The following is a 25469-nucleotide window of genomic DNA, read 5'->3' as shown; positions in this document are numbered from 1 at the left end:
TATATGACGTAAAACAGCTAAGTATTGGTCTGGCACCACTATAAATAACTGTGGGAAACAGTCAGTTAGTGTGGAAGAAAAATCAACAACTACTTTAGTGGAAGTCAGCGTTATTTTCTGCCACTCTTCCCTATTGCCGTGGCTTATGATATAAGAGCACTGAGTGAAGCGGCCGTTCCTTTCATGAAAGAGGGAGCAGGAGGCAATTGAATGAATGAAAGGGGGGGATTGTTCCCTCGTCTGGGTGCCACTGATTACCTGCCAAACTCAGCCTAGCCTTTAATTAAAGTCATTAACCTGAGAGAAGGAGGGAAAAAGTGAGAAAGACAAAGAGAGAGTGACTGGGACAGCGTTTCACATGGAGTTTGCAGTATTCTAATATAGTCACAATTTCAGTGGTTGCCAAGTTTTTTTTTAAAAATACATTCAAAATTGTAATCGTTCTGATCTGTGATTTTTTTCAAAGCCTGTCAAATAAATACATTTTTAATTGAACAAACAAGAGTATTCATTATGGTACTTTTTTGTTTGTACGTTGTTTGCATGAGATGACTGTCACATTGAGAATTTCAAACTCAAAAGTATATTACATAAATGCATCAGATTGAGTAATACAATTTGTGTGGTATGTACACAAAGTATGAGTACCCCAGAATAATATTGTGTGTATATTAGTGTTGTCAAATGATTATAACATTCAAAATAAGTTTTTGTTTACATATGTGGGTGTACTGTGTATACATTCAGTATGTATTTTGATAAATGTTTAAACATATATTCACATTCTTATATTACACACACACATATGGACTATAGAAAATTTTTCTTAAATAAATTTTTATGTTTTTACATTAGATATCCCTATGTCCATCTCTATCTAATAAGATATTTGCTATAGATATTTAAATAATATAGATATTAGGGAGAATAGAGAAAATGGTCAGGTAAGGGAGATGTTTTTTTTTTCTCTACCCTTCATTATATTATCTTTTTCTTTGTTTTCAGATGCCCTCTCGCTTTGGCACTGCGGTGCGGATCTTCATCACCACCCTATTCGCAGCAGTGGTGCTTTTTGCCATCCTATTGGCTTATGTGACAGGTTACCAGTTCATACACACCGAGCAGCACCACCTGTCTTTTGGCTTGTACGGTGCCTTTCTGTCCCTCCATCTCCTCCTGCAGAGCCTCTTTGCCTACCTGGAGCACCGGCAAATGCGTGGCCCCTCCAGACCCCAGCACCTGCGCCGCACCGTGGCCCTCTGCATCGCAGCCTATCAGGAGGATCCGGACTACCTTCGCAAGTGTCTTCGGAGCATTCGCCGCATTTCTTTTCCCGGGCTTAAAGTAGTGCTGGTGGTGGATGGGAATCGACAGGAAGATGGCTACATGATGGACATCTTCCAGGAGGTGATGGGGGGAGTGGAGCAGACAGGCTGTGTGGTGTGGAAGGGAAATTACCATTGCGACGGGGATGGGGGAGCAGGGAAAGGCTCTTTGCATGCCGAGGAGGCTGCACGGGTGGCAAGAGTGGTGCGAAGCTGCCGTTACTCCTGCATCATGCAAGAGTGGGGCGGCAAGAGGGAGGTCATGTACACAGCCTTCAAAGCACTGGGAGATACTGTGGATTACATACAGGTAGGTTTAGACCCCACTTAAACTGTAAATGTAATAAAACTGAAAAAACTGAATAGATGTTAACACAATAATACAGCTAAAATAATAGGAATAAAGAGCATCCATTTATGCTTACTTGTTGTTCTCATAAGGCCGAATGATTTAGGGCCAGATTCACAAATGGCAGAGCAAACCATCTTTTGGCATTAAAATAGTTATAATATTGGTGAGCCAACCATTTACTCTCAGTGTAATACGAATCCTTGCAAAGATCAGAGGTCAAAGATCAGCCTTACCTTCACCTGTAGTCCTGTGCACACCTGTGCTGTCATCAGCCTTTCATTGTTCAACATATAGACTGATATCTTTAGAAACAAAGACGACCTTGAAACATCTGTGAGCCAATGTTTGTGGTGCCACAAGTTCCTTGCAACAGTCTTTTCAGAGAATCATTGTCAACATCATCCTCACTTGAAAAAAGTAAAAAAAAAAACAAAAAAAAACTGTTCCTTAGAAGTCTTTTAAATCATTGTACATATCTCTTGGTTTTGTTTGCAGGTATGTGATTCAGACACTGTACTTGATCCTGCATGCACCATTGAGATGCTGAAGGTTCTAGAGGAAGATCCGGAAGTGGGTGGGGTTGGAGGAGATGTTCAGGTAAGAAGTTTGTCGTTGTGCATAAAATATGTTTACAATTTCTAGTAAGTTCTAGTAACTTTATTGAACACCTACTCCATTGTTTCTTTCAGATTTTGAACAAGTATGACTCCTGGATCTCCTTCCTGAGCAGTGTCCGTTACTGGATGGCTTTTAATGTGGAGCGGGCATGTCAGTCTTACTTTGGATGCGTGCAGTGCATCAGTGGACCTCTGGGAATGTACCGCAACTCTCTCCTCCAGCAGTTCCTGGAGCAATGGTACCACCAGACCTTCCTAGGAAGCAAGTGCAGTTTCGGAGATGATCGGCACCTCACCAACCGCGTCCTCAGCTTTGGCTACAAAACCAAGTTCACTGCACGCTCACAATGCCAAACCGAGACCCCCACGCAATACCTGCGCTGGCTCAACCAGCAGACCCGCTGGAGCAAGTCTTACTTTCGAGAGTGGCTCTACAATGCCCTTTGGTTCCATAAGCACAGCCTCTGGATGACCTATGAATCTGTGGTCACTGGGTTCTTCCCCTTCTTTCTGGTGGCTACAGTCATCCACTTGTTTTACCGAGGCCGGTTGTGGAACATCTTGCTCTTCTTGCTAACAGTGCAGCTGGTGGGCATGGTGAAAGCCACCTATGCCTGCTTCCTGCGGGGTAGGCTGGTCATGATCTTCATGTCACTGTATTCACTACTCTACATGTCAAGCCTGCTGCCTGCTAAGATCTTTGCCCTGTTGACTATTAACAAAGCAGGTTGGGGAACATCAGGCAGGAAAAAGATAGTAGTAAACCTTATTGGGGCTGTGCCTGTTACCGTGTGGGCAGCCATACTGCTTGGTGGCGTGGTTTACACCATTTACTGTGAGGTTCAAGAGCCCTTTAGTGAGACAGAAAAGGCTCTCCTCATCGCAGGCACCATACTCTATGGCTGTTACTGGCTCATACTCCTGGTGCTCTACCTGGCCATAGTGGCCAAGCGCTGTAACAAAAGAGAGGAACAGTATCAACTATCCTATGCTGAAGCCTAGCATGGTTTCTCCAAGAGATCTCTACATGCTGTCAGAGGTCATTTAAAATGGCCCCGTCCTTACCTGGTGCTGCAATCCTGGTTATAATTATCCAGGAATGTCGGTTGTTTGATGGTTATTTTTTAGCCTAAGTTTTTAGCTATGGCTACTTGAGAAGTTTCAAACCGTGGGGTTTTAATGAGAGCCATAATTTGCATAGGCTGAAATCAGGAATGGTGCTTCTCGTGATTATAAAGCACACAATAAGGAGGTGGCCAGCCAGCCAAGGTAGGAACAAAATGTTGAGCCAAAGTTTAGTGTAAGAGTGGTAAGTTCATGTAATTACGCTGACGCACTCATATTATGTTTATTTTGGTGCTTGGACTTATAACTCTATAGAATGTGAACTGTTGAGAATAGAGAGGTGTGTGCCAACACTTGAGGAAACCTGCGTAAGACACTAAGCTTGCCAAACCCAGTCAGTATTTTAACGTCCTTTATCTGACAATCCAGCATAATTCTGTATTTCATTGTGGTGCTTCCCATACTTTTGTGGGGTAACATAATAGATAGAACCAATAGTATTTAAATGAGAGTTTTATGGTTCTCCGCAAAGATTTACTTCGCTGTACATGTTTACAGTTTATGAATATCAAGTACCATCCAGTTCCAGTGAAAATGTTAACGTCAGGCAACCAAAGAGGATTTTCTAGAGCATATAGAATGTTTTGTTCCAGCGCGATTGGTTAAAAAACTGGTCTATTTTTATTCCCATTCTCCTTTTTACCTATACAACAAACTTGGTAGAAGTATATCATTTTTATTATTATTTTAATTATAGGTGGTGAAACCATAGACATACCCAACATGGTCAGTGATGCTTAAATTATAATTTTGTTTCCCCCTCAGTCTTGAGAATTTAAATTTCATTAAAAGAAAAAGAATATCCAGTTATACTGCCTAAAACGTCACACATTACATGTTTGTTTACAGACTTTGAATAGCATTTTTAACAGTCATTTTCTACTGAGGTTCATAATTTAATATTTCATTCATGCTTCCTTACCTGTTGAGAATTTTAACATAAGAGGCATGTGGACTTGGGATGCCGTGATATTTACTGCTTTTTCTCACAACAAACTGATTATTGATAAAGTATATGTTAGCTAAATCTGCATGTTAGCCAGATCGGACTACCTTTGCAAATTCATTTGACCCTTTGCTGTAACATATAATAAACTTACTATATTATTCTTATTAGTTTAAGATGTTCAGTTACCTAGAGAGGCAATTACAAAAAATAGTGAACTGAAGTAACTTATTTATGGTATGCAAAATTTAAGATGACTACATATATATATATATATGAATCAAAGGTGTACAGTGGGCCGTTTTTCCACCCTCAGCCCACCCATACAACAATTAGCAGATTTACATCAGTAGCGGTTCACTATGAATGCGAACGCTAGCTTTTTCTGCTCCCTTCCCCCCAAAACACACATTAAACTCTGGGAGAGATCTAAACACTGAGGCTAGTGTGCATGTGTGTCCAAGTTTAGAGAGAAGCTTTGAGTTCATGAAACACTTCTGCTCGAGCATTACATGTGATAACGGTCTTAGAAGTGAACTGCTGTGGACGTCCTTTAAGGTTGCAGAAATAAGGTGATGATTCTGATGACACAATGCGATTATGAAATCAGAGCTGTATCATGTTTACAAGCAAATTGCATTGGAATTTTACATTTGTGTGTTTTCAGATTTTATGCAATTCATTGTAGGCTGGGTGCCAAACTTTGAAGACCTCCTCAGGAACAGAGTACGGGGCTTAAAAATTAGACATCGACAAATTGGGTTTAAGCAATATACTAGCGGTAGAAATAGAGCCACGTTTACAATGGGAAAGAAGTTTTGCTGTGCTGTCTGCCAAACACAGGCAATTAATATGTAAAGGATTCATTTTAATTTATCAGTAAAAATTAGGTAATACATTCTTTCAAGTTTATCGTAAAGTAATATATTTTTGTAATGTAAAATTCAAAGATATTTTAAACATGCAAGAATCCTGACGCATTTTCCTAGGAAAGTTTATTTTATGGAAAACATGTTAAGTTATTTTCATAACACTGTACAGACTAGGAAATAATAAATTATTCACAATCCGTAATAGAAGAGGGTAAGTGTTTTTAACCGAAATTCTGTTGTTTTAATGATCGCCACTGGCAGCTTACATCTACTCACAAAGTAAAATAATCAACTGTTGATGAAATGCCACCATTTAGTCTGTGTGTCACAGCTAACCTGTATTTCCACAATGTACAATACCTACAAATGGCCATCATGGTCTTTTTAATCTCACATGATCTTTACATATTATGTTTTATGTATTTATGTACATTTAAAAGACGCTGGATTCTTTAAATTTGGACATTCCCCATGTAATTATTTTTGCAAACACTTGTAACTGATGTTTTGATACAATAAACTTCCATTCAAAAGCGAGTATTTTCTGGTTTCTGAACGCACATTAGGCCTATTACTTGCATAACTTAAAATATGTGTATTTGTTCAACGTTATTGTCAATTACTCACTCCTGACAACAACGTACAAAAGATAGTAATCCACCGTTCAAAACAACATTTATATTCACACGTGGTTACAAATCTAGAATTCTGTGCCGATAAGTCTCTGATATCTGAACATAAGTTATACCTTCTTTGGCACATTAGTGATGATAGGTTTCGGTCGGGTTTTAAAGATGAGCTTCTTTTTGATGAGGGCAGAAACAGTGTAAGATGTTGGGTTTTCTTGGTTGGTTTCCATTGTTTCCTCTTCGTTCCGAGGGAGTCCAGAGTGCTTCAAGAGAACAGCAAAGGGCTTCTCCAGTTTGACCTGTTTGCCATAGAGGATGTGATGTCCGACTATAAGCACCGGTACACCCTTGGAGAGAGGACAAGTCAAGAATGAAATATTAGGATGAATATTAATGCTTATACCCCTTTTTTTCTTCAAACCATCTTTGAAATAGTGTAGAATAAAAAGCACTTCACAATGTCCTTCTCTTTACGCTGAAGACAAACCTCTTTTGTAAAGTGCAGGTCTCCCATCAGATTTCCTGCAAGTCCAGTATTCTGTCTGGACACCATTTCTCCCTGCAACTCCACCAGCAGCCATTCAGCTGGACCTTCACCAGCTTTACTACAAAACACACCGAAAACCATTTTCAACAGTCACTTTTAAAAAAAAATGACCTGCAAAAGCTAGCTTGAGTCTTCGCACTAACCTCGAGATGACAATTTGAACCATTTCTTTATCTTTCTTCTGTCAGGATTCGCAAATCACACAATTTCTTCCTGTTCTGTGAACCTTCTCATCTGAAACGTTGGCAAGGATAAAAATTAGCTTAACATTGCCTACAAACAAATCTTCGCTACACGGCTGTCTGCACTAATGTAGGCCAACTACATTTGTAAATACGTTCACTTCTCTCATCCGTTGTCTTGCGCGATCTTCCGCTGACAGAAACACAAGTTTCCCGCCAGTACGAGTTACATTTCAAAATAAAAGTCCTGAGGCGGCGTGAACCACTAGAGGGCAATCGAGGTTCGTCTGCGAGTAATGTGGAGCCAGTTTATTGCGCAAGCCATACGTGAAGCTTGACTCTTTCAGTTGTAGTTATACTAAATCTTTGTTCTCAAATTTCGTTAATTGTTTTTGAGGTTTCTGACAAAATAATTCAAATAACTGATACAATTGTTTATTAATTTTGATACCATTGTTTGTTATGCGAGATTGGAGGCTGATAATACAATTAAAGTCCTTACTCTGACCAGAAAATATAGCATGTAAAGTAAAATATATGTCACTTGTACCCGGTATTAGATGTAATGTGAGTTTTCCACTAACTTAGAAGTTTAACAGGTAATATAGAAATATAACATGACTAAATATAGAAATAAATGCTTATAAAAACTAAACGTAAACCAATGTAAAACAATTCCAGGGTAACCACTGCCAATTTCAAATGATAATAATAATAATAATAATAATAATAATAATAATAATAATAATAATAATAATAATATCGTTATTAAACGTTAAGCGTTTCGAAATACATGTGTGCGCATGCGTCGCGTTGGCCATGCGGAAAGTGACTCGTCAGTGTTGTTGTGGATCGCTGACAGGCACGTGAGCGGTGCTACGTAGTCTATTTAGCAGTCGACATGGCGGCCACAACTCCTCCCAAGGTACAGAGCATGCAGTTTTATAAGTCAATACACGGTCAAAACGAGAAATAGCTCAATTTCGCCGGTGTTTTTAGGTGGGCTGTGCCGTAGATATTCTGTTTGGCTAGGTTTTCGGGCTGTCGGTGCTGGGAAATAGATGATAGGCTGGTCTGATAAACTGCTGTGTTTAGCAACAGTTAGCCTGGCTGCTAACACCCAAGCACCCTGACACACAGCTGATGAAACTGCGAAAAACACGGCAGTCAGAAGCAGCGTTTACACTGCCAGTTACGCCACGACTGTAATATCGATCGTGTTTGGGGCGTTTGGACATTAAACACAAAAAAACACAGTTGTGTCTGTGTTTAACTAGTGTTGAGTCATGAGCTGCCTGGCAGGTTAATGAAGATCATAATCTAGATCATAAACATGTTTATGAGTTACGTGACCGATACTAATACAAGTGAATTCAGTCCATAAGGAAACTAGCTTTCAGTATTTTCAGTTCTTTCAGTGAGCTTTTTCTTGACTCTACAGAACCTCATTTTGTGTGTGTGTGTGTGTGTGTGTGTGTGTGTGTATCGTTGTCTCGTGTCTTTTATTTATGCATGATTAAGTGCCTTTACCACCAAAATGTTTTGATGGTTGAGCGGCTTACCGTTCACATCTACCAATACTACACAGATTTAATAAGAAAATCATAACATGAAAATTTGTGCAGTGTTGTGCAAATTATTACAAGGTTCCATGGTTTATTTGTAGTTTTACAGTTATCAGTTTAATGTTTTTATTTTATTTTATTTTAAGGAAGCCTGCAAGAACATTTTGTTTGTGTTGTATGAAAGGAACTTTCAGTTCCCTAAGTTCAAGCCTCAGGCTGCAAACTAACTTGCCTTTTATGGCACAAGGTGCAGAGTACCATAAGATCTTAAAATGTTTGTTTATAGTGACCTGTTTAGGAAGAATAATATATCTGGTCATCAAACACTGTAATGTTCTGTAAACATATATTTTGTTTTTCAGGTGGTGTTTGAACACGAGGGAGTCTTCATTCACTCATCGCCAGATGAATCTGAGGATCAGGATTTAATATCAGGGTTCCTCAGAATTATTGATAAGGTATATGGTCTTGCTAGTTATATTATTTAGATTAAGTAAGTGTGTTGTTTTAGAATTATTAGGATTTACCTTAACTGGGTCATAAGGACATGTATAACATATTTACAACACTCTTGTGTGATTGTTAGCTAATAAACTACAATTTTTCAGAAATCATTTAATACATTGACGCTCAAGAAACATTATATTTGCTCACTTGAATAAAGCAGAAGTTGTGCTGCTTTTTATTTTTTTGTGGAAACCAACATACATGTTTTCAAGATACTGTGTTGAATAGAAAGCTTAAAAAAAAACAATTTTAATATTAATAATATAATAATTCACCCAAAATCATAATTTACTCAACCTCAGTTTCAAAGTTTTTATTCCTTTAAGATTGAAATCTGTTGATATGTCTTTACTATCACTTTTGATCAATGATTAATGGTTCATTGCTGAAGATTAAAAAAAGAAAATTGTTGTTTTCCTTCTTTAAATTTTAGGATGGTGAAACCCTTGTGGAATATAAACCACTGGAGGATGCAGATCCCTCAAACATGCTTTGTGCCTGCAAGGTGTGTTAGTTCATTCGTAAATTACGCGTTTCCTGTTTCATCTGGTCTCTGTACTGGCATTTTATGATTCTGCATAGTTCTGGATGAGAATAAACTCTTTTTTGTTTGTTTGATTGCGTGAAGGACTCCAGCTCAGTAGTGGAGTGGACTCAGAGTTCAGAAGACAACCCTCACCGTCCTATTGACCATCAGCTGAGCTATGAAACAGAGTGGGACATGATCAATGCCGTCTCATTTCGGAGAAAAGTCCACGCACATGGAGATGGTAAACAGTTGCACTTCTAGTGAAATGTGGTTAAAATGCTTTAAAAATTAAAATTTCATCAAAAATACACTTTACTCAGTAGCTAACAGAAAATTTCAGCATGTTATCTTGTGCATCTGTCAGTGCATCAGTGTCTGGTACTTTTTGTTTTTTCCTAAACCAGTAGATGGAAATCTGTAACCAAGCTTATTATTCATTGTCATATTGTCACAGGTGGATCAAACCACACTAATGACCGGAACAAGTGGGCCTTCTCTTTTAATGTGTGTGACCTCAGGTCTGTCACAGTCAAATGTGAGGGCTGGTCATACATCATGTTCCGCTTGAAAGATGGCACAGCGCTGCCAGCTATTCATTTCCACCAGGGAGGGAGCACAGCATTCCTGGATAGCCTGAGGAAATCAGTTCAGATCAACGAGTAAGTACATTTTCAGGGGTTGATTTAGTCTAAGTAGGTCGGCTATAATCTTTGACTCAGCTATAGGCAAATATTGTGCAATATTCATTTTATTATTGTTCTATTTATGAAAGGTTTGCTAATGCTTTTTATATTTCAGCATTAGCCCAGTAGAGTGTAGTCACGAGTTACAAACATTTTCTAAATGATTTTGAATACATTACTTGCAGTGCTTCACAGAAACTGCTCACTTATTTAATGTTTCTGTGCACGTTGTGAAGTTACATCCATGTAATGATTTCAAAATTTGTGTTAAAATATTGTAAAAAAAAAAAAAAAACATATTTAGGACCAAGTTTACTAATCACCTGCGCCAGCTCCAACCCTTTTTATTAACGAGAAGAGAGTATTTAAATGAGTCATGCGAGGTGAATTTTGATGATTTTCATTAGTCAATTTACTACAGTTTGCGCTATTAATTAATGCCCACAAATTTCATGTATTAAATTACTTTGGCACCAGTGTTGTTAATAGCTGAGTGGCCAAGGTTTCCTTTCTTGCTTTTTTTTTTTTTTTTTTGTATTTTCAGTGTGGACTCATTAATAACAAAGTGCTAAAAAAGGCATAGAAAAGTGTGCAATTTGAAATGCACGTTGTGTCTTTTTGATTCTGAATGCATTAATAAGCATATTAGCTTTTCTACATTCTTGCATTCTTATGTGGACTGTCAAGACATCCTCCTCTGAATGAATATGGCTTAAAGGAACACTCCACTATTTCTCAAAATAGGCTAAATTTCCAACTCTCCTAGAGTTTTAGGGGAACGGTTGAGTTTTAAGTTTTTTTAAATTCATTCAGCTGATTAGACTATTAGCATCTCGCAAAAAAAAAAAAAAAAAAAAAAAAAAAAGATTACCAAACAGTTTCAATATTTTTCATATTTATAACTTGACTCTTCTTTAGTAACATCAAATACTAAAACCTAAATTGTGATTTTTAAGCTCACATTCCGACGTAATAATCAAAGAACTTTGCTGCTGTACCATGGCTGTAGCAGATTACGTAGCATCTGAAATTAGTCTTTTAGTAAACAATGTTGCTATAGAAGAGTTTCAAATAAGAAAAATATTTAAACTCTTTGGTCATTTTTTGAGGAAGATGCTAATGGTATAATTAGATTAATTAATCCTTGCTAAACTGCAGCTACAAGTATTATTGCCAGATGCGGAGATCAGCTGAATGGATTAGAAAACACTAAAACTCAACTGTTAGAGGAATTGGAAAATTTGTCAGATTTTCAGAAATAGTGGAGTTTTTCTTTGTTTTTATCATAAAAGTGACCCCTGACCTTTTAATTTGCTAAATACCACAGACACTAATGTAATTCTTTGTGACTCGCAGAATTCTTTATCCAAAGATTTCGTCCTTTAAAGCAGGACACATCAAACTGTAACTCAATCTGCATGCAAACGAGGCTGAGTATCTCGACAGGAAGTCTAGCATGTGTTCTGTGGCGAGAGGCCATGAGCGTGATTCATGTAAGGTCGAACAGCAGCTGTTCGTTTAGAGTTAAGGCTTTATGAAAGGGACAGGAAGACCCTCCTCTCCCCTGCGTTAAATATCACACCAGATTAAATCCACCAGTAAGCACGCAGAATTCAGCGCTGCCGAGGAAAAGATAGCTGTTATTAAAGTTCTTATCTGAGTCTCCATAATGAAACATAGGCTTGGCTTGGTTTGCTCGGCTTCTCCCGTCATTCAAACCACACAGCGATATGGCCAGTGATGTCATATGTTTACAATTCAAATACTTGTTGTTATTTGTACTCTTGAAATTATTCATGGTATTACTTTAAGGCTATGCTATGAATCTTAATATTGCTGTTTCTGTCTTTCAAAGGAGTCCCGATGATGAAAGTGTCTTGATTGTCAGCACCTACAGCAAAACCTTCTCACAGTCCTTTGAGAATCTTCTGGATGATACAAACTATGGCTTTGTACAGGTTTGTCATTGTCACGCTGGGAATTGTAGCAGTAACCACATAAAAATGTTTGTTTTTCACACTATTGTTTCACTTTCCGAACAGAAATTCAAGAAAGATCCTTATACAACAACTCTGGGTGGCTTCTCTAAAGTCACTAACTACCTCTTTGACGCATTTCGGGCGCCTGAATTAGAGTGTCAACAGCGGCCTTCTGAGGAGGTGGCGGATTTGTTAGGAGAACTCATTCCTGGACTAGAGATTAACCAGCAGGAAGAGCCTGGATTTGAAGTCATCACCAGAGTGAGCGCAGATCTAATGGAAGCCCAAACGTTGATTTAGCTGAGTATAGACACAGACAGTCGTAGAAATTGAATTGTAGAATTGATTTGAGGTGTTTGTTTCCAGCTTGATCTGGGACCGAGGCCAGAGGTGCAAAGAAGGGGGCCTGTGACAATGGAAGAATGGGCAAAATACCAGGATTCAGAAGGAAGAATAACCAATGTACCTCACTTAAAGGATTTTATATTTAAAGGGGTACGAAGTTATTTTGAATGTTGTCCTGTAACTCATTAATCTACATAATGTCTCACTCACAAGACGTCCTTTGCCTGATACCTGTGCTGTTGTGGTCTTCTAATGCATTTCCCCTTTTTCACTTCAGCCTTTAGTTTCTCTTTGCTTCTGGTTTTGTCACTTCACCTTTGCTTTTGTTTCTCTTGTTAACTTTTTTGGTAGATTGCAAATGTTGGACATGAGGACATCTTTTTTTTTTTAACTAATTTAAGACATCTGTCATTGTTCAAATCATATACCCTACATACCATTTATTTAATTAGTTAAAACAGTTTTACTTTGTAGCATATTTGTAATTTATCATTGAGGTGACAGCTAAATTTCCAGCAGGCATTACTCTGGTCATCAGTGTCACATGATTTAAATATCACATCATTTAAATATGCTGATTTGGTGACAAGCAAAATAGCAAAGACAGTTGTATCAGTGTTTTTAGAAAATATGAAGCAGCACATTTTTCTGGATTCTTTTTATGAATGGAAAATAATTTTTAAATAGTACTTTCTTTTGCTCATTCCACGTCAAAAACAAAGCATTATAGGTACAATAAAGATGTCAAGTTTTGCAGTTAATTCATTTACATTACTGAACCCGATACTTCTGATCTATAGCCAGTGATCTATGGCTCTGTGTATTAACTGACGCTCCATTTGAAAACAGGTGATGAAGATTTACCGCTAATCAAAGAACCGGCTTTACTGATGAGATGCTCATGAATACATCGTGCAATAAATTGCCCAGCCCTGATAGATATGCTTTTAAATGTTTTAGAAGATGTAGCTTATCAATGCTTCTGATTTGTTCTCAACAGGGTCTTTGCCACGCAGTGAGAAAGGAAGCCTGGAAATTTTTGCTCGGCTATTTTCCATGGAACAGCACTCATGAAGAAAGGAAGAACCTGCAAAAGAGAAAAACGTATACTTGTTTTACTCAGCGTTTCATATAAAGCTCTTTTCTTAACAGATTAAGCATACATACGATCTCGTATTCTTCTCTCAATAGTGATGAATACTTTAGAATGAAGCTCCAGTGGAAGTCAGTAAGCGAGGAGCAGGAAAGGAGAAACTCAAGGTTAAGAGATTATAGGAGCCTTATTGGTATGTATTAAATTAAATTTTATTCTTTAGTTGCTTCAAAAATGTTTTCAGTATATATTTCCATGCCCCTTTTCATTACCTGAATGAAACTCAATGTGTGGTTGTTGAATCTCTTTAGAAAAAGATGTCAACCGAACCGACCGAAATAACAAGTTTTATGAAGGCCTGGACAACCCTGGCTTGATATTACTACATGACATCCTGATGACGTACTGCATGTATGACTTTGATTTAGGCAAGTGACTACACGTGTTCAATGCAGCTTCTCTTAAAAAAATATCACCTACTGTTATGTATACTCCCATGCTGATACCTTGTTTTTACCAATCATCCAAAATCCTTCAGTTTATGTCAATGTGATTTTAATTGCACATTTAATTATTTAGTTTATGAATAATCTTAAGTGCTTTTCAGTGTAGCATAACTTTTATTTACCCAGTTTCCTGTCCCTGTGCAGGGTACGTGCAGGGCATGAGTGATCTCCTCTCTCCTATTCTTTTTGTGATGGAGAATGAAGTGGATGCCTTCTGGTGCTTTGTTTCCTTCATGGATGAAATGGTAATGCAGTGTGTTCGTTATAGCTCATCTCTGCTTAGCACTCTTGGGTCTGCTGTGTATGAGAAGATTTAGCTGCATCAATAAACCATGTCCTCACTCTATTGCTGTTGTGTGCAAACACATTAAATGGATCTAGTCAACCTACAAATGGTTTACTTGTTTTTTTTTAATCACTTTGTTTGTTACAGCATGAAAACTTTGAAGAGCAGATGCAGGGGATGAAGACTCAACTAATCCAACTCAGCACTTTGCTTCGCTTGCTAGACTTGGCCTTCTGGAACTATCTAGGTAAGATACCTAGAGAAGGAATTATTGTGAATAGTCTTTTCCTTAATGTTAATTGACCATAAGTAGCCATTTCATTTATGTATGTGTTTATTGGGTTTTACAGAGGCACAGGATTCTGGGTACTTATATTTCTGTTTTCGCTGGTTATTGATCCGATTCAAGAGAGAGCTACATTTTCAGGATGTCCTTCGCCTTTGGGAGGTGTGTAATAGCTGTCTGTTGTTTTTATTCTTTTGGATATTTGAACTATTTCTGTTTCTCAGTACAATGTAGCTATTGTCTGTAATGATTTTGATAATACTTCATTAAGTGTTTTATTGGCATTTGATGTAATGTTTTATTCAATTGATCTTTTCTCCTTCAGGTCATGTGGACCAGACTGCCTTGCCAAAACTTTCACCTTCTGGTGTGCTGTGCCATTTTAGACTCAGAGAAACAAAAAATTATGGACAGAAAATACGGATTCAATGAAATCTTAAAGGTTAGCATTAGCTGTATCTTGCACACTACAAATTAAAAGTTGACAGGATACATTTTTCAATTTAGCAGTGATGCATTGACATTATTTGAAATAAAAAAACTCTCTATATTAAAATAAATAATAATAATAATTACTATATATATATATATATATATATATATATATATATATATATATATATATATATATATATATGTGTGTGTCTGTGTGTGTGTGTGTATTTATTTGCAGAAACTTTTACAATTTTTAAAAGATTGTGTTAGCCAATCTTTTTAACCTTATCAAAAAAAATGCAGTTTGATTGAAATAATGATTTTTGAGAATTGTTAAAAACAGTTATGTTTTTGCAAATTATCTTTTCATATATATGTGTATATGTGTGTGTGTGTGTGTGTGTGTGTGTGTGTGTGTAATGGTTTTCAACAAATAATATTACTTCCATTTGTAACATGTAACAAAACATGTGAAAGTTTCTTCACCAAATCAAAATTGTTCACCAATTATTCTTTCTTGACAGCATATAAACGAACTATCCATGAAATTGGACATTGAAGAAATCCTTAGCAAATCTGAAGCTATCTGCATGCAGATAAAGAATTGTAAGGTATGTCTTAAGCATGATTGCAGATAGCGGTGTATGAGATCTAGAACACATTTTTCTCAATAATATGTTGTTGTTGTTTTTTCATCCCATTAATACAATTTTTTAATTTCCTCTCATTCCCTCTAAGGACTTGCCCCATTCAGTGAGCGAGATTCTGGGTCTCAGCACAGTCACTGAACCCTCAGCAGCTTTAGAAACCAGTGAATATGGAATTCTCGAGTCACCTCAGACCTCACCAACATCCACACACAGACGAGATCACATCGTCTCAAACGGCCACAGCCACTTAAAGGAAACAACACACAACGGCTGCAAAGTAGCCTTCATTTCCTAGTGTATAGCACTACAAGATGTATAGTACAGATTTTATAGCCCCTGTGTTCCAGCAAGGTGAAAAGTATTGGGTGTCATGTAGATATTTGCTACCAAATGCCACATTGTAAAATATCCCAGAGAAAATATATGAATGTAAAACTAGGATCCAAAAGGATCCCTAAAGCATTATTTTTGTAATATCTTGTACCATATTGTCTTTCATTGAAATAATCATTCCTTCTCACTGTATTGAGAGAGTTTTCATAATGTTTCAGAGGTGGGGTATCCATTGTTGAATATTATATATTTTTTGTTCTTATCAGTTTGCCCTTTTCCTAAATAATTCAGATTCAAATTAAAATCTGTCTTCCTTCCATTAGATTTTGAGTTATATTTATATTATGCCTTTGTTTTTTTTTTCATTTTTTTAGGTCCAATGAACTAAGCTATTTTGTTTTATGTTTTACATTTAATTAGGCAAGATTATTTAGTAATTAGTTGGTCACTTTAGATAAAAACCCCCCAGGATCAAAATCATTTTAGACATTTGCTTGGCCATATAAACTAAAATCACTAGTTACAACTGGCATGCAAATGTGGTTTGGGATTCAGAAGTCTTCGTTCATTCAGCCCACCATGACATTTGCAGATGAGATGGAGAGACTGTGAAAATACTGATTGAGTATGAAATGTCTTTTATCCATTCGTAACCACAGCCTGCAACAAAGACACACCGAATCGACTTCCATCTCTTTCATTTCCTGCTCCACAGGAAATTGCCTCAGAGGAAGCTGATAGCTCACTGCTCACCACAGTAATGTTATCTCTCTTCTTGCTCCCTTTCATTAAAGGAACGGCAGCATTTTGTGCACTGACAAACATGCACTCATTCACCAAAACCCATAAACAATATGCATCTGTGGTCAAAAGGCAGTTTCGACAATTTCCCTCAACCCATTTTGCCTACATAATGCTAGCATTTAAGTTCATATTTTATGAAAATGAATGCATTAATCTCTTCTTTTTTGTGTTTTTTATTAAACATGTTTCTTGGTGATAAACCGTGCAAATGCCTTTATATCTTAGAAAAATGATTGTTGGTGTTTGCGTTTATCTCCCTCTCTTCCACTAGCTGGAAAATGAAGCCCCGTTTACGTAAATCTTAAAATCAGAATTATTTAGCTCTAGATTCATTTCTCCTAGAAGGTGAGATGAGCTTATCCACTTCAATCAGGGCTTGGATGTGTCGACATTTCCTAATGGAGCAGCCATCCCCTCAAAAGCTAATATGAGCGATTGCCTGCCCCGTGAGACAGTGGCCCGTCTGAACGTCATTCGTCACAGTATATAATCCCAGCTCTGATACTGCTGGGGAGGAGTGTCAGGTGCTGTGGCACACGCAAGGAGCTCCCAGTGATCTCTGAAGGGGCAGCTTAAGGAGATATCGTCTGAGACAACAGCCCCTTCACCATATGAAATGCAGGGAAAGAAGACATCTCAAGAGACAGCAACTATGTCCTCTGAACTACAAGCTAATCCGAAGGGGCCCCAGACAGCCCCTAAATCACCCATTGGGCTTCTTAGGAAGAGAGGTCAAGAGGCAATTCCAAAGATGCAACCTGCTATGATGATGTTCTCCAGCAAATACTGGGCTCGACGAGGTCTGTCTTTGGATTCAGCAATGTATGACCAACAACACCTTGCAGCCTCCATGGTGAGTACTAAACAGTTTTGATAGGCCCTCTTTTGGCGCTACATTGCATATAGTCAGGTTGATTGATATTCATTCACATTTTTGGAATATGGAACATTTACACTGGAAAATGTAATGGTCATTGGAGAAATGTTATGAAAGGTTTCATTACAAAATTCTATAATATACTGAGTAAAATCCTTGACAGTTGGAACTGGGCACAGTGATATAATACAGCATTTTGAAACTATAAAAAAAAAAAAAACAAGTTGGTCAGAGTGTGTCGCAGTTCTCCTTTTGAGCTTGTTAATTACCAGCCTTGCAAGTTTAAAGCTTGTAGATAAACATTTGAAAGAACTTTTTAAAAGAAATAAGCCTTTATCGTAGCCTTTGTCCATCTTAACAAGTTTTGTATTCACTAAGCAACACCTCCACTCAGCTCCGCAGGACATCCTTTAATCGGATAGATGAAAGACCCGACAAAGAAGAACCAAAATCCACTCATGACCTTGGGAAATTAGCAGTGATTTTCTCTCTGAAGAATGAAGTGGGCTATCTGGTGAAAGCGCTGAGGATCTTTCAGGTTAATGAACATCTCGTCTTCCCCGTGGGGTAGATTAATAGTACATTTGAATAAGTATATCTAACGCATAATACTTATTTAATAATATTGGGATTGAAACCAAAGTGACATCCTGCCATTGTATGTTTAAAGGAGAAGCATGTGAATTTGTCTCACATCGAGTCTCGGAGATCCAAGAGAGTCACCAGTGAGGTGGAGATTTATGCAGAGTGCAACTGCACAAAGAAAGAGTTCAATGAGTTGGTGCAGCACTTGAAAGACCATGTCAACATCGTGTCATATAACACACCTCAACACGTGTGGTCTGCAGAGACCGGTAAATCTGAACTCAATTTAACCAATGTAATTATGTTCTGGCTTTGTAACAGTGTTAATGATCCATCTGATGTATTTGTTTCAGACTGTTTGGACTGTGTGTGCGTGTTGGGTGGGCTGCCAGATGGGGAAGGAATACCATGGTTTCCCCAAAAGATCTCAGAGCTGGACCAATGCTCTCATCGAGTGCTAATGTATGGCTCAGAACTAGATGCTGACCATCCAGTAAGTAAAACTGTTTAGTAAATTTGTTTAGTAGCTCAACGGTGGAGTGAATGAAGCATCGTCCCAACAACAGTTTATTCTGTTTAATCTTGATTTTGTAATAAGATGACATAAAATAGTATATTTATCAACCTAGATTAATAAATTCTGTAAAAAATTGTTCATGATGCCCTGGTTAAAATTGAAATCTTATTGTAAAATGATTCTTTGTTCTTTGTTGCAGGGCTTTAAAGACAAAGTGTATCGGGAAAGGAGGAAGTACTTTGTTGAAGTTGCAATGAACTACAAATTGTTAGTATGGATTATAATAGTTTCTGTTGTTGTTTAGTTGATTTTGGGTTTTTAAAATGGTCAGGTATGCCAAATAATAATAAAATACGCTAAATGCTAAAATAAGTAAAGGCAGATGTATAATAAAGTTACGTAAAATGAAAACAATATGAAATTCAAGGTGTAGTGTTAACTGAAACTTGTTTTTAAATTCTTTTTTAAAATCTGAAAAAAAATGTCACTGTCTTTTCAGTGGGCAGCCCATCCCACAGATAGAGTACACACTAGAAGAAGTAAAGACATGGGGAGTCATTTTCAGAGAACTTACAAAACTATATCCAACTCATGCCTGCCGCGAGTACTTAAAAAACCTCCCTCTTCTCACAAAGCATTGTGGGTACAGAGAGGACAACATTCCACAGCTGGAAGATGTGTCTCGATTCTTACGAGGTAAAAAATGTGTCGCATTAAGAAACAGAGATGCAGTTCTCCTTGCATTTATTCAATTCAAACCTGTACACTATTCAATTTGGAGGTTTTCATTGTGAACCTTGCAGAGAGGTCAGGGTTTACCGTACGACCTGTGGCTGGATATCTGTCACCACGAGACTTCCTGGCCGGTCTGGCTTATCGAGTGTTTAATTGCACTCAGTATATACGTCACAGCACTGATCCTCTCTACACACCAGAACCGTGAGCGTAAACCAATATCCATAATTCTTACGTAGAAAACGATTTTTTTCATCGCCTCTAACCTGTAAATTTGTATAACTTTTAGGGACACCTGCCATGAACTACTAGGTCACGTACCACTCCTAGCCGATCCCAAGTTTGCTCAGTTTTCTCAAGAGATTGGCCTAGCATCGCTAGGCGCTTCAGATGAGGATGTGCAGAAGCTGGCAACAGTAAGTGCGAGAGCAGCTTATTGAATTCTTAAATGTCACGTCAAACTTGACTGTAGTCAGTAAGGAAAATAAAAAGGTCACTGAAGTTTTTCCATGGCATAAAGTTTGATCTATGGTGTTGAGTCACATGCATTTGCATTGAAATCAGATCACTATCAAATCTGGGTGTAAGTTTTTTTTTGTTGATCTCAATATGAGAGGGTATATCTCATAAGGGCCTAAAGAAACTTCTTGAGAGATAATCTTTCTTCTAAACCTGCAATAAACCACTGTGTTTTTTTTCTCAGTGCTATTTCTTCACAATTGAATTTGGACTTTGCAAACAAGATGGCCAGTTGAGAGCCTATGGAGCAGGTCTTCTATCTTCTATTGGGGAGTTGAGAGTACGAAGCCTTTTGCTAATTATATGTAAGCCCCTCATGTATTAAAATGGTAAGTTTATAAGTAAATGAATAATCTTCTTTGATTATGCAGCATGCATTGTCTGACAAAGCAACAGTGAAGATTTTTGATCCCAAAACTACATGCTACCAGGAGTGCCTCATTACGACATTTCAAGATGTTTATTTTGTCTCTGAGAGTTTCGAAGAGGCAAAAGAGAAAATGAGGTAAATATATCCATTCGGTCAAATGTAAAATTAGACATTAATCCACCACTTGACTTCATAATGTCAATTAATGTTGCTCCTTCTAAACAGGGAATTTGCTAAAACAATAAAAAGGCCTTTTTCTGTCTACTACAACCCGTACACCCAGAGCATCGATTTATTGAAGGACACCAGGAGCATTGAAAATGTGGTTCAAGATCTACGCAGTGACCTAACCACAGTCTGTGACGCCCTGGGAAAAATGAACACGTACCTCGGTATCTAGCTAATCAAAATCATCAGTGCTTTATTGTTGAGTAAAACTGCAACTGTTTTACGTGATTCAATAACATCTGCAGTGATGTTGATTATCTGGCCCATTAGTCTTGCCTTGTTATGAGGTTGTATGCCACACACGTTAAGGTGTAAAATATTGCAACCAAAGTCATCATATGGTGTTCAAAACATTAGTCATCATTACAATATATTAAACTGATACTGATATTGATAAAATATTATTAGGAACAAAGCAAAAGAAAGGATTTAGTATCTACCTAGTCTTTGCCTCTTCGTGCCTAATGTTGTGCGTAAGACCCATAGCAAGTGAAAGCAGTTGATATATACAATTATAGATTATAAAAAATTACAAATAAAAGAGTTAGCCTACATGTAAAAATCAGTAGGCCAGTGCATTTGTAAAGAGTATGTTTGTGTTGCTTATATGTTTTGCGGAAAAGCCAACTTCTCAGTCAATAAAGCATTATATTTTAGCATTATATTTTGGCCTGTTTGTTTTTTTTTTATGTTTGCAGCAATGAGTTAAAAACATTTCATTGATACAATTTTATATTTAATGTATATATAAACAAGGACACATTTATAAACAAGAAAAATTTATTTATAGATTTAGACAAAAAAAAAAGATTTTATATATCTATTGCAGATATCAATATTTCATTAATATCACTTTGATTACTAACAGTCATTCATTTCACAGCATCTTGTCAATGTACCTCTTCATCATCGTCATCAAAGGCTTTCTCCTATAGTGTGTCAGAAATGACATAATTAGTGTGCTGAGCATCATTGGAATTATTTTATTCATTCATTTGTAGTAAAAGTATTTATTTAAAGCGGGATTTGTTTATTTTTTTACTAAATTTAACTGGTGCATAATCTCTTACCCAACCACCGTGCTGTTTAACCCAGGGAGTGAAGTTCTCCTGCAGGTACTGAGCTCCGTATCCCATGACAATGTTCATGGGGTGTAGGTCCAGGGCTTTGAGTCTGCTGGTGACCTCAAAGGTCAGGGCAATCTGCTCACGTTTCTTCCTGGCCTGCAGAAATTCTGGTACACTACTCGTGATGAAGGTTTGAGTCAGTTTTTTAAACAGGTCGTAAGAGAAGGTTTTCTTCAAGTATCCTAAAAGCTCTTGGTTGCTGCAAATCTGAGAAGGCAGAGGAGAGACATTAAGCTTAAGTTAGATTGAGACTCTTAAATGAGAGCTTATGATGTTTTATAATAGATGTTCATAATCATTGTACTCTTTAGTGAGAATGATAGTTTTTTTTATATACTAAAGCCTGTTTGTTCCAGATATCAAAATAAGTACATTTGCATTTAATTAAGTGGATTATCCAAAACTACACACTAAACCAAAACTAATTCATTAGTAACACTACAGAGATCAATGACATTACCGTTTCATTTAATTCGTCTCCCGATTTCTTCAGCAAGTCAACAAGCTTCACTATGACATCTGAATTAGCCTCCCTCGCAACTAGGACAGACCATAATTGCAATCTGGTTAATCAATATGTTATAGAAGATAATATTTCAATGACTTTAACTTCTTATCTGTATCACTTTACCAGGACTGTCTGGCTCTAGTCCTTCATCAAAAATAAGTCCGCTGTCAGCAATCTGGGACAGTTTTTCAGCCACGTTATCAAACTGATCATAACCTGTTTTCAACAGACATGACTTTAAAATGAGAATAAATAAGAAAAAAGGTCATAGATCTTAAACAAATATAACAGTATCTCTACTGGCCTATTTGAGCCTCCAGTCTGTACATACAGGCACTTTGCATCAGACTTGTGTTTGACTTCTTCCTCTTTTGGCAGTATGTTTTAATCAATCGATATTCATCACTACAACTTATTAAAGGTGAGTCGCCGTCCATCATGTGAAACAACCACTGGCTTCTGCGGATCAGATAAAGAAACGGGACATGTTAACGTTACATGTTTCAAGCTACGTTTCACATCCGTAAAAAACCCCCAATAAAATCAAAAGAATGGTGTTGCATTTTTAACATTTTATATCTAAAGAGACTAACTGCACCGTCTTTGTTTGTAAACTGAAAAGAGTTATGAAGCAAACTTTACAGTTTAAACTTGACGACGTCACGGATCACGTCTATTTTCACGCAAATTTCAAAACAAAACAATTTTTCATGATTCTGATTCCGCAGTCGGACCACGTAAAGTCTATCGAAATAACGTACAAGCGCTGTGACCTCTTATGAATTTAACAGAGGATAAACAACAAAAAACTCACCAGGAAACCTCTCAAAACTTCCCTGAGAGCATGCACGCACTGACGGCAGTGTACTTACGACGAAAGTCTTACGTTCACGGAAGTTTGTACTTAACAGCTGTTGTAACAGACCGGCGCTTTCGTTTTCTTTTCCAGTCCTCTTCCTCGTTGTTGTTTATGTCAATGTGCGTGTTTATAATGAATTAAACGATTATCAACCGACGCCTCAGCTAGCCAATGTTTATATACGTATTTTGTAGACCTATTGTTTTATAGGGTAGAATAAAAATGCGATTTGTTTTTGCGATTTGTCTGCGAAACCAAAAAGTAAAGAACCGGGTAAAACATTAATCTGCATTTTTATTTTTTTGTTACTACATTTTTTCTCGGTCTTTATATAAGTAAAAAGTTAAATCCAAAAAAATTTTATTTTTATTTTTTTAAAAAGGAAGAAAGAAAGAATGTAACATTTCCTGTTGATTGGAACTGAAATGAAATGGAAATGAAAATCTCCAATGCTTTAGCTTTAATGCTTTATATGTGCTATTTTCTTGACTTCATATTTTGTAAAGCTCAATAATCTGTTGCTGCACAACAGAAATATAATTTCTATGAATAATTCATTGTGATGGATGACAAATGGATGACAAGAGAATTTGCCTCCTTATTCCTGTGAAGCTGGAAGTCACGGCTGGATAATATATGTTCCTAGCCACCCTGGTGTTCTAAAAAATATGATTGGCAATACAAGATTGTAAGAGATTCTACTTTTAATAATTTATAGGATAATTTCAGTGTGCATTAGAGAAAAACACCTGATGTGTGCAATTTTCTTGGTTTAAAAAAGTTTTCTCTTATTCAAAAACATTTTTCTTTGTTTTGATTATTGTTGCAGCCTTTTTGTCCACTGTTATTGTTTTCCTTGAAATTTTTGCAACCTTTTGCAGTTTCATACAATTTTAAGCTTTTCTTGGCTGTTTTAAAGTTCATCTCTGTTTCACTAATTCAGATTAGGATAGTTGATTTTAAATTTTAAAAATGTATTTTAGTTCAAGAGTCCAGGCTTTAGTAATCTGTGTTTAGCTATAAGATTAACTATTCTAGATCAGGCCTACTTCTATTATAATTTTAACCCTCCAGGAAACCCCCTCTAGTAATAATAAGATAGGAAAAGGATATCTAGGCTAAACCAAAAGTGCTCACCCACCTACAAGTTGAAGCTCTTCAGGAATGACTCACTTGTGCTTATTTGTGGGGAGCTTTATTTTTACAACATTATTTTACAAAATTATCAAAAAATTTTGTTACAGTATAAAACAAAATTTAAAAAAGTCACTTTATATTTGTTTTGGGCAGTTTGAAATATCAGTCTCTGTAAATCATGTCTAATTCACCAGAAAGTCCTTCCGGTGATGCCCACGCTCTTGTCTTCTTCTCACACTTTTCTTCATTACAGTCATAATCAGTCTTACTTCCCTTGTTGTTTTAACAACTTTTTTTCCCCCTTAACTTTTGTGGTTATGGCGAACATTAAGTTCATGAATTGACTTTTCACTCCTGCTCATTTCATCCTGTTTTACATTCAAAACCAAATGGAAGTCAGGTACATTTGTGTAGGCTGTTAATTTCATTTTGAGTATTTACATATTGAAGCATATGCAGCATGCATTAATTTAAAAGCAAGCGGTATTGGGGCTAATGCATTGCAAGTAACGCGAGTTATTTAATCAGATTACTTTTTTCAAGTGCTGCATTGATATTAAATATAAAATAACATATCTGAGTTACTTCTTCTCATAATTCCATTTATTCTCAGAATTTTCTCCTGTCCCTGTGGTTAGATTCATGTGAAAATTTTGTTATTAAAAAAAACAAACAAATAAGCAAGTCAAGTAATATAATTAGTCATTTTTTCATGCAGTAACAATATTGCAGTACATTACTTTTAAAAGTAACTTTTCCAAACACTGAAAGCAAGCAAAATATCAACCAAAATAATATATGCATCATTTTCAATGTAAAAATCTAACAGAAGTGTTCTTATATGTCATATTTTGGAAAATAAGCCATAAAGGAAACGTCACTTTGGATGCTGTACATCTTGAGTAGTTGGTTGTTCTTTTTCAGCATTCTTCTTACAGCAGGCCAGTTGTTTTGCACGGGACATATAAAACACAGGCGCAATACAGGTTCCAAGACTGGGGAAGGTATGCATCAGATTTATGATTAAACAGCATGAGTCACTGGCTTCTTCATCCCCGTGCTTAAGTGTGAGCATGTAAGGGGCGGTAGACAGGAGAGGCCCGTAGATAACAGCTGAAGGTATCAGAATCAGCAAAGCGTTATATAGTGCTCTGGTTTTCACAGATGACCCACTTCTTCCACCAGTTTGCCGTTCACCTGGACCTTTTTTGCAGAGTATCAGCACAATGCCTGTTAGGCAACCCAGCATTATGAGTAACAAAGCCTCAAGGGCAATTGACAAGTACATAGCTAATTTAGGGAGCCTTTCTTGGTAGGTAATCGCTGCAACAGCTAAAGTCACAATCCAAACTAGAGCCAAGCAGATGACACGACACTCCCATTTATTCCCTAGTTTCATGTAGAGGACTGG

General features: G+C 37.0%; 5 protein-coding genes across 10 annotated transcripts in view; 3 read left to right on the top strand and 2 right to left on the bottom strand.

Annotated features, from left to right (window-relative positions):
* has3 (hyaluronan synthase 3) overlaps positions 1 to 5202 on the top strand; it is an 8494-nt gene extending 3292 nt beyond the window's left edge. For both annotated transcript variants that reach the window (XM_043264003.1, XM_043264004.1), the window contains 3 exons: positions 1006 to 1635; positions 2173 to 2274; positions 2367 to 5202. In XM_043264003.1, the coding sequence (XP_043119938.1) occupies positions 1006 to 1635; positions 2173 to 2274; positions 2367 to 3296 (1662 nt within the window). In that variant the 3' untranslated portion in view covers positions 3297 to 5202. The remainder of the gene's footprint in view (positions 1 to 1005; positions 1636 to 2172; positions 2275 to 2366) is intronic.
* Positions 5203 to 5343: 141 nt separating this feature from the next.
* Positions 5344 to 6812, bottom strand: chtf8 (CTF8, chromosome transmission fidelity factor 8 homolog (S. cerevisiae)). 2 transcript variants are annotated; one of them, XM_043264006.1, is made up of 4 exons: positions 6739 to 6812; positions 6557 to 6647; positions 6354 to 6471; positions 5344 to 6213 (listed from the first exon to the last, which is right to left on the bottom strand). In XM_043264006.1, exons 2-4 carry the CDS (start codon positions 6577 to 6579, stop codon positions 5980 to 5982), a joined length of 375 nt encoding a protein of 124 aa, XP_043119941.1. In that variant the 5' UTR covers positions 6580 to 6647; positions 6739 to 6812; the 3' UTR covers positions 5344 to 5979. The 2 variants fall into 2 exon arrangements, with proteins under 2 accessions (XP_043119941.1, XP_043119940.1); XM_043264005.1 differs by having other exon boundaries at positions 6557 to 6806.
* A 604-nt stretch (positions 6813 to 7416) lies between these two features.
* On the top strand, positions 7417 to 16116 carry tbc1d15 (TBC1 domain family, member 15). Of its 2 annotated transcripts, XM_043264974.1 has the most exons (17): positions 7417 to 7520; positions 8523 to 8618; positions 9101 to 9172; positions 9296 to 9437; positions 9651 to 9855; positions 11735 to 11837; positions 11922 to 12119; positions 12225 to 12353; positions 13204 to 13307; positions 13395 to 13489; positions 13608 to 13724; positions 13947 to 14047; positions 14236 to 14335; positions 14439 to 14536; positions 14700 to 14816; positions 15334 to 15420; positions 15548 to 16116. In XM_043264974.1, exons 1-17 carry the CDS (start codon positions 7497 to 7499, stop codon positions 15752 to 15754), a joined length of 1995 nt encoding a protein of 664 aa, XP_043120909.1. In that variant the 5' UTR covers positions 7417 to 7496; the 3' UTR covers positions 15755 to 16116. The 2 variants fall into 2 exon arrangements, with proteins under 2 accessions (XP_043120909.1, XP_043120908.1); XM_043264973.1 differs by having other exon boundaries at positions 11735 to 12119.
* A 150-nt stretch (positions 16117 to 16266) lies between these two features.
* Positions 16267 to 21091, top strand: tph2 (tryptophan hydroxylase 2 (tryptophan 5-monooxygenase)). 2 transcript variants are annotated; one of them, XM_043264975.1, is made up of 11 exons: positions 16267 to 17449; positions 17868 to 18011; positions 18144 to 18327; positions 18412 to 18551; positions 18775 to 18842; positions 19075 to 19271; positions 19379 to 19514; positions 19600 to 19726; positions 20014 to 20109; positions 20201 to 20334; positions 20425 to 21091. In XM_043264975.1, the coding sequence occupies exons 1-11, from the start codon at positions 17213 to 17215 to the stop codon at positions 20597 to 20599; spliced, it is 1638 nt and encodes a 545-aa protein (XP_043120910.1). In that variant the 5' UTR covers positions 16267 to 17212; the 3' UTR covers positions 20600 to 21091. The 2 variants fall into 2 exon arrangements, with proteins under 2 accessions (XP_043120910.1, XP_043120911.1); XM_043264976.1 differs by having other exon boundaries at positions 17279 to 17449; positions 17876 to 18011.
* Positions 21092 to 21197: 106 nt separating this feature from the next.
* On the bottom strand, positions 21198 to 23018 carry si:ch211-218c6.8 (apoptosis facilitator Bcl-2-like protein 14). Of its 2 annotated transcripts, none has more exons than XM_043264158.1 (6): positions 22877 to 23018; positions 22367 to 22521; positions 22186 to 22278; positions 22015 to 22094; positions 21498 to 21761; positions 21198 to 21356 (listed from the first exon to the last, which is right to left on the bottom strand). In XM_043264158.1, exons 2-6 carry the CDS (start codon positions 22500 to 22502, stop codon positions 21318 to 21320), a joined length of 612 nt encoding a protein of 203 aa, XP_043120093.1. In that variant the 5' UTR covers positions 22503 to 22521; positions 22877 to 23018; the 3' UTR covers positions 21198 to 21317. The 2 variants fall into 2 exon arrangements, with proteins under 2 accessions (XP_043120093.1, XP_043120094.1); XM_043264159.1 differs by having other exon boundaries at positions 22394 to 22521.
* Positions 23019 to 25469: the final 2451 nt, after the last annotated feature.

This window comes from Puntigrus tetrazona, chromosome 18, assembly GCF_018831695.1.
Source record: "Puntigrus tetrazona isolate hp1 chromosome 18, ASM1883169v1, whole genome shotgun sequence".
Taxonomy (NCBI): Eukaryota; Metazoa; Chordata; class Actinopteri; order Cypriniformes; family Cyprinidae; genus Puntigrus; species Puntigrus tetrazona.
The sequence above is the reverse complement of the archived record's forward strand: the minus strand, read 5'-3'. Positions and strand labels throughout refer to the sequence as shown.

What these genes read in the sequence shown, in the direction of transcription:
- chtf8 (XM_043264006.1), bottom strand. Translation starts at nt 6,579, where the DNA reads ATGGTTCAAATTGTCATCTCGAG. An exon ending in GTTCAAATTGTCATCTCGAG is followed by an intron (nt 6,472 to 6,556) that starts GTTAGTGCGAAG and finishes TGTGTTTTGTAG; the next exon opens with TAAAGCTGGTGAAGGTCCAG. An exon ending in ACCTGCACTTTACAAAAGAG is followed by an intron (nt 6,214 to 6,353) that starts GTTTGTCTTCAG and finishes CCTCTCTCCAAG; the next exon opens with GGTGTACCGGTGCTTATAGT.
- tbc1d15 (XM_043264973.1), top strand. Translation starts at nt 7,497, where the DNA reads ATGGCGGCCACAACTCCTCCCAAG. An exon ending in CGGCCACAACTCCTCCCAAG is followed by an intron (nt 7,521 to 8,522) that starts GTACAGAGCATG and finishes TTTGTTTTTCAG; the next exon opens with GTGGTGTTTGAACACGAGGG. An exon ending in AGATTATAGGAGCCTTATTG is followed by an intron (nt 13,490 to 13,607) that starts GTATGTATTAAA and finishes GAATCTCTTTAG; the next exon opens with AAAAAGATGTCAACCGAACC.
- tph2 (XM_043264975.1), top strand. Translation starts at nt 17,213, where the DNA reads ATGCAGGGAAAGAAGACATCTCAAGAGACAGCAACTATGTCCTCTGAA. An exon ending in CTTCTATTGGGGAGTTGAGA is followed by an intron (nt 20,110 to 20,200) that starts GTACGAAGCCTT and finishes TTGATTATGCAG; the next exon opens with CATGCATTGTCTGACAAAGC. An exon ending in GAGGCAAAAGAGAAAATGAG is followed by an intron (nt 20,335 to 20,424) that starts GTAAATATATCC and finishes CCTTCTAAACAG; the next exon opens with GGAATTTGCTAAAACAATAA.
- si:ch211-218c6.8 (XM_043264158.1), bottom strand. Translation starts at nt 22,502, where the DNA reads ATGATGGACGGCGACTCACCTTTAATAAGTTGTAGTGATGAATATCGA. An exon ending in CAGACTGGAGGCTCAAATAG is followed by an intron (nt 22,279 to 22,366) that starts GCCAGTAGAGAT and finishes TGTTGAAAACAG; the next exon opens with GTTATGATCAGTTTGATAAC. An exon ending in ACTAGAGCCAGACAGTCCTG is followed by an intron (nt 22,095 to 22,185) that starts GTAAAGTGATAC and finishes GGTCTGTCCTAG; the next exon opens with TTGCGAGGGAGGCTAATTCA.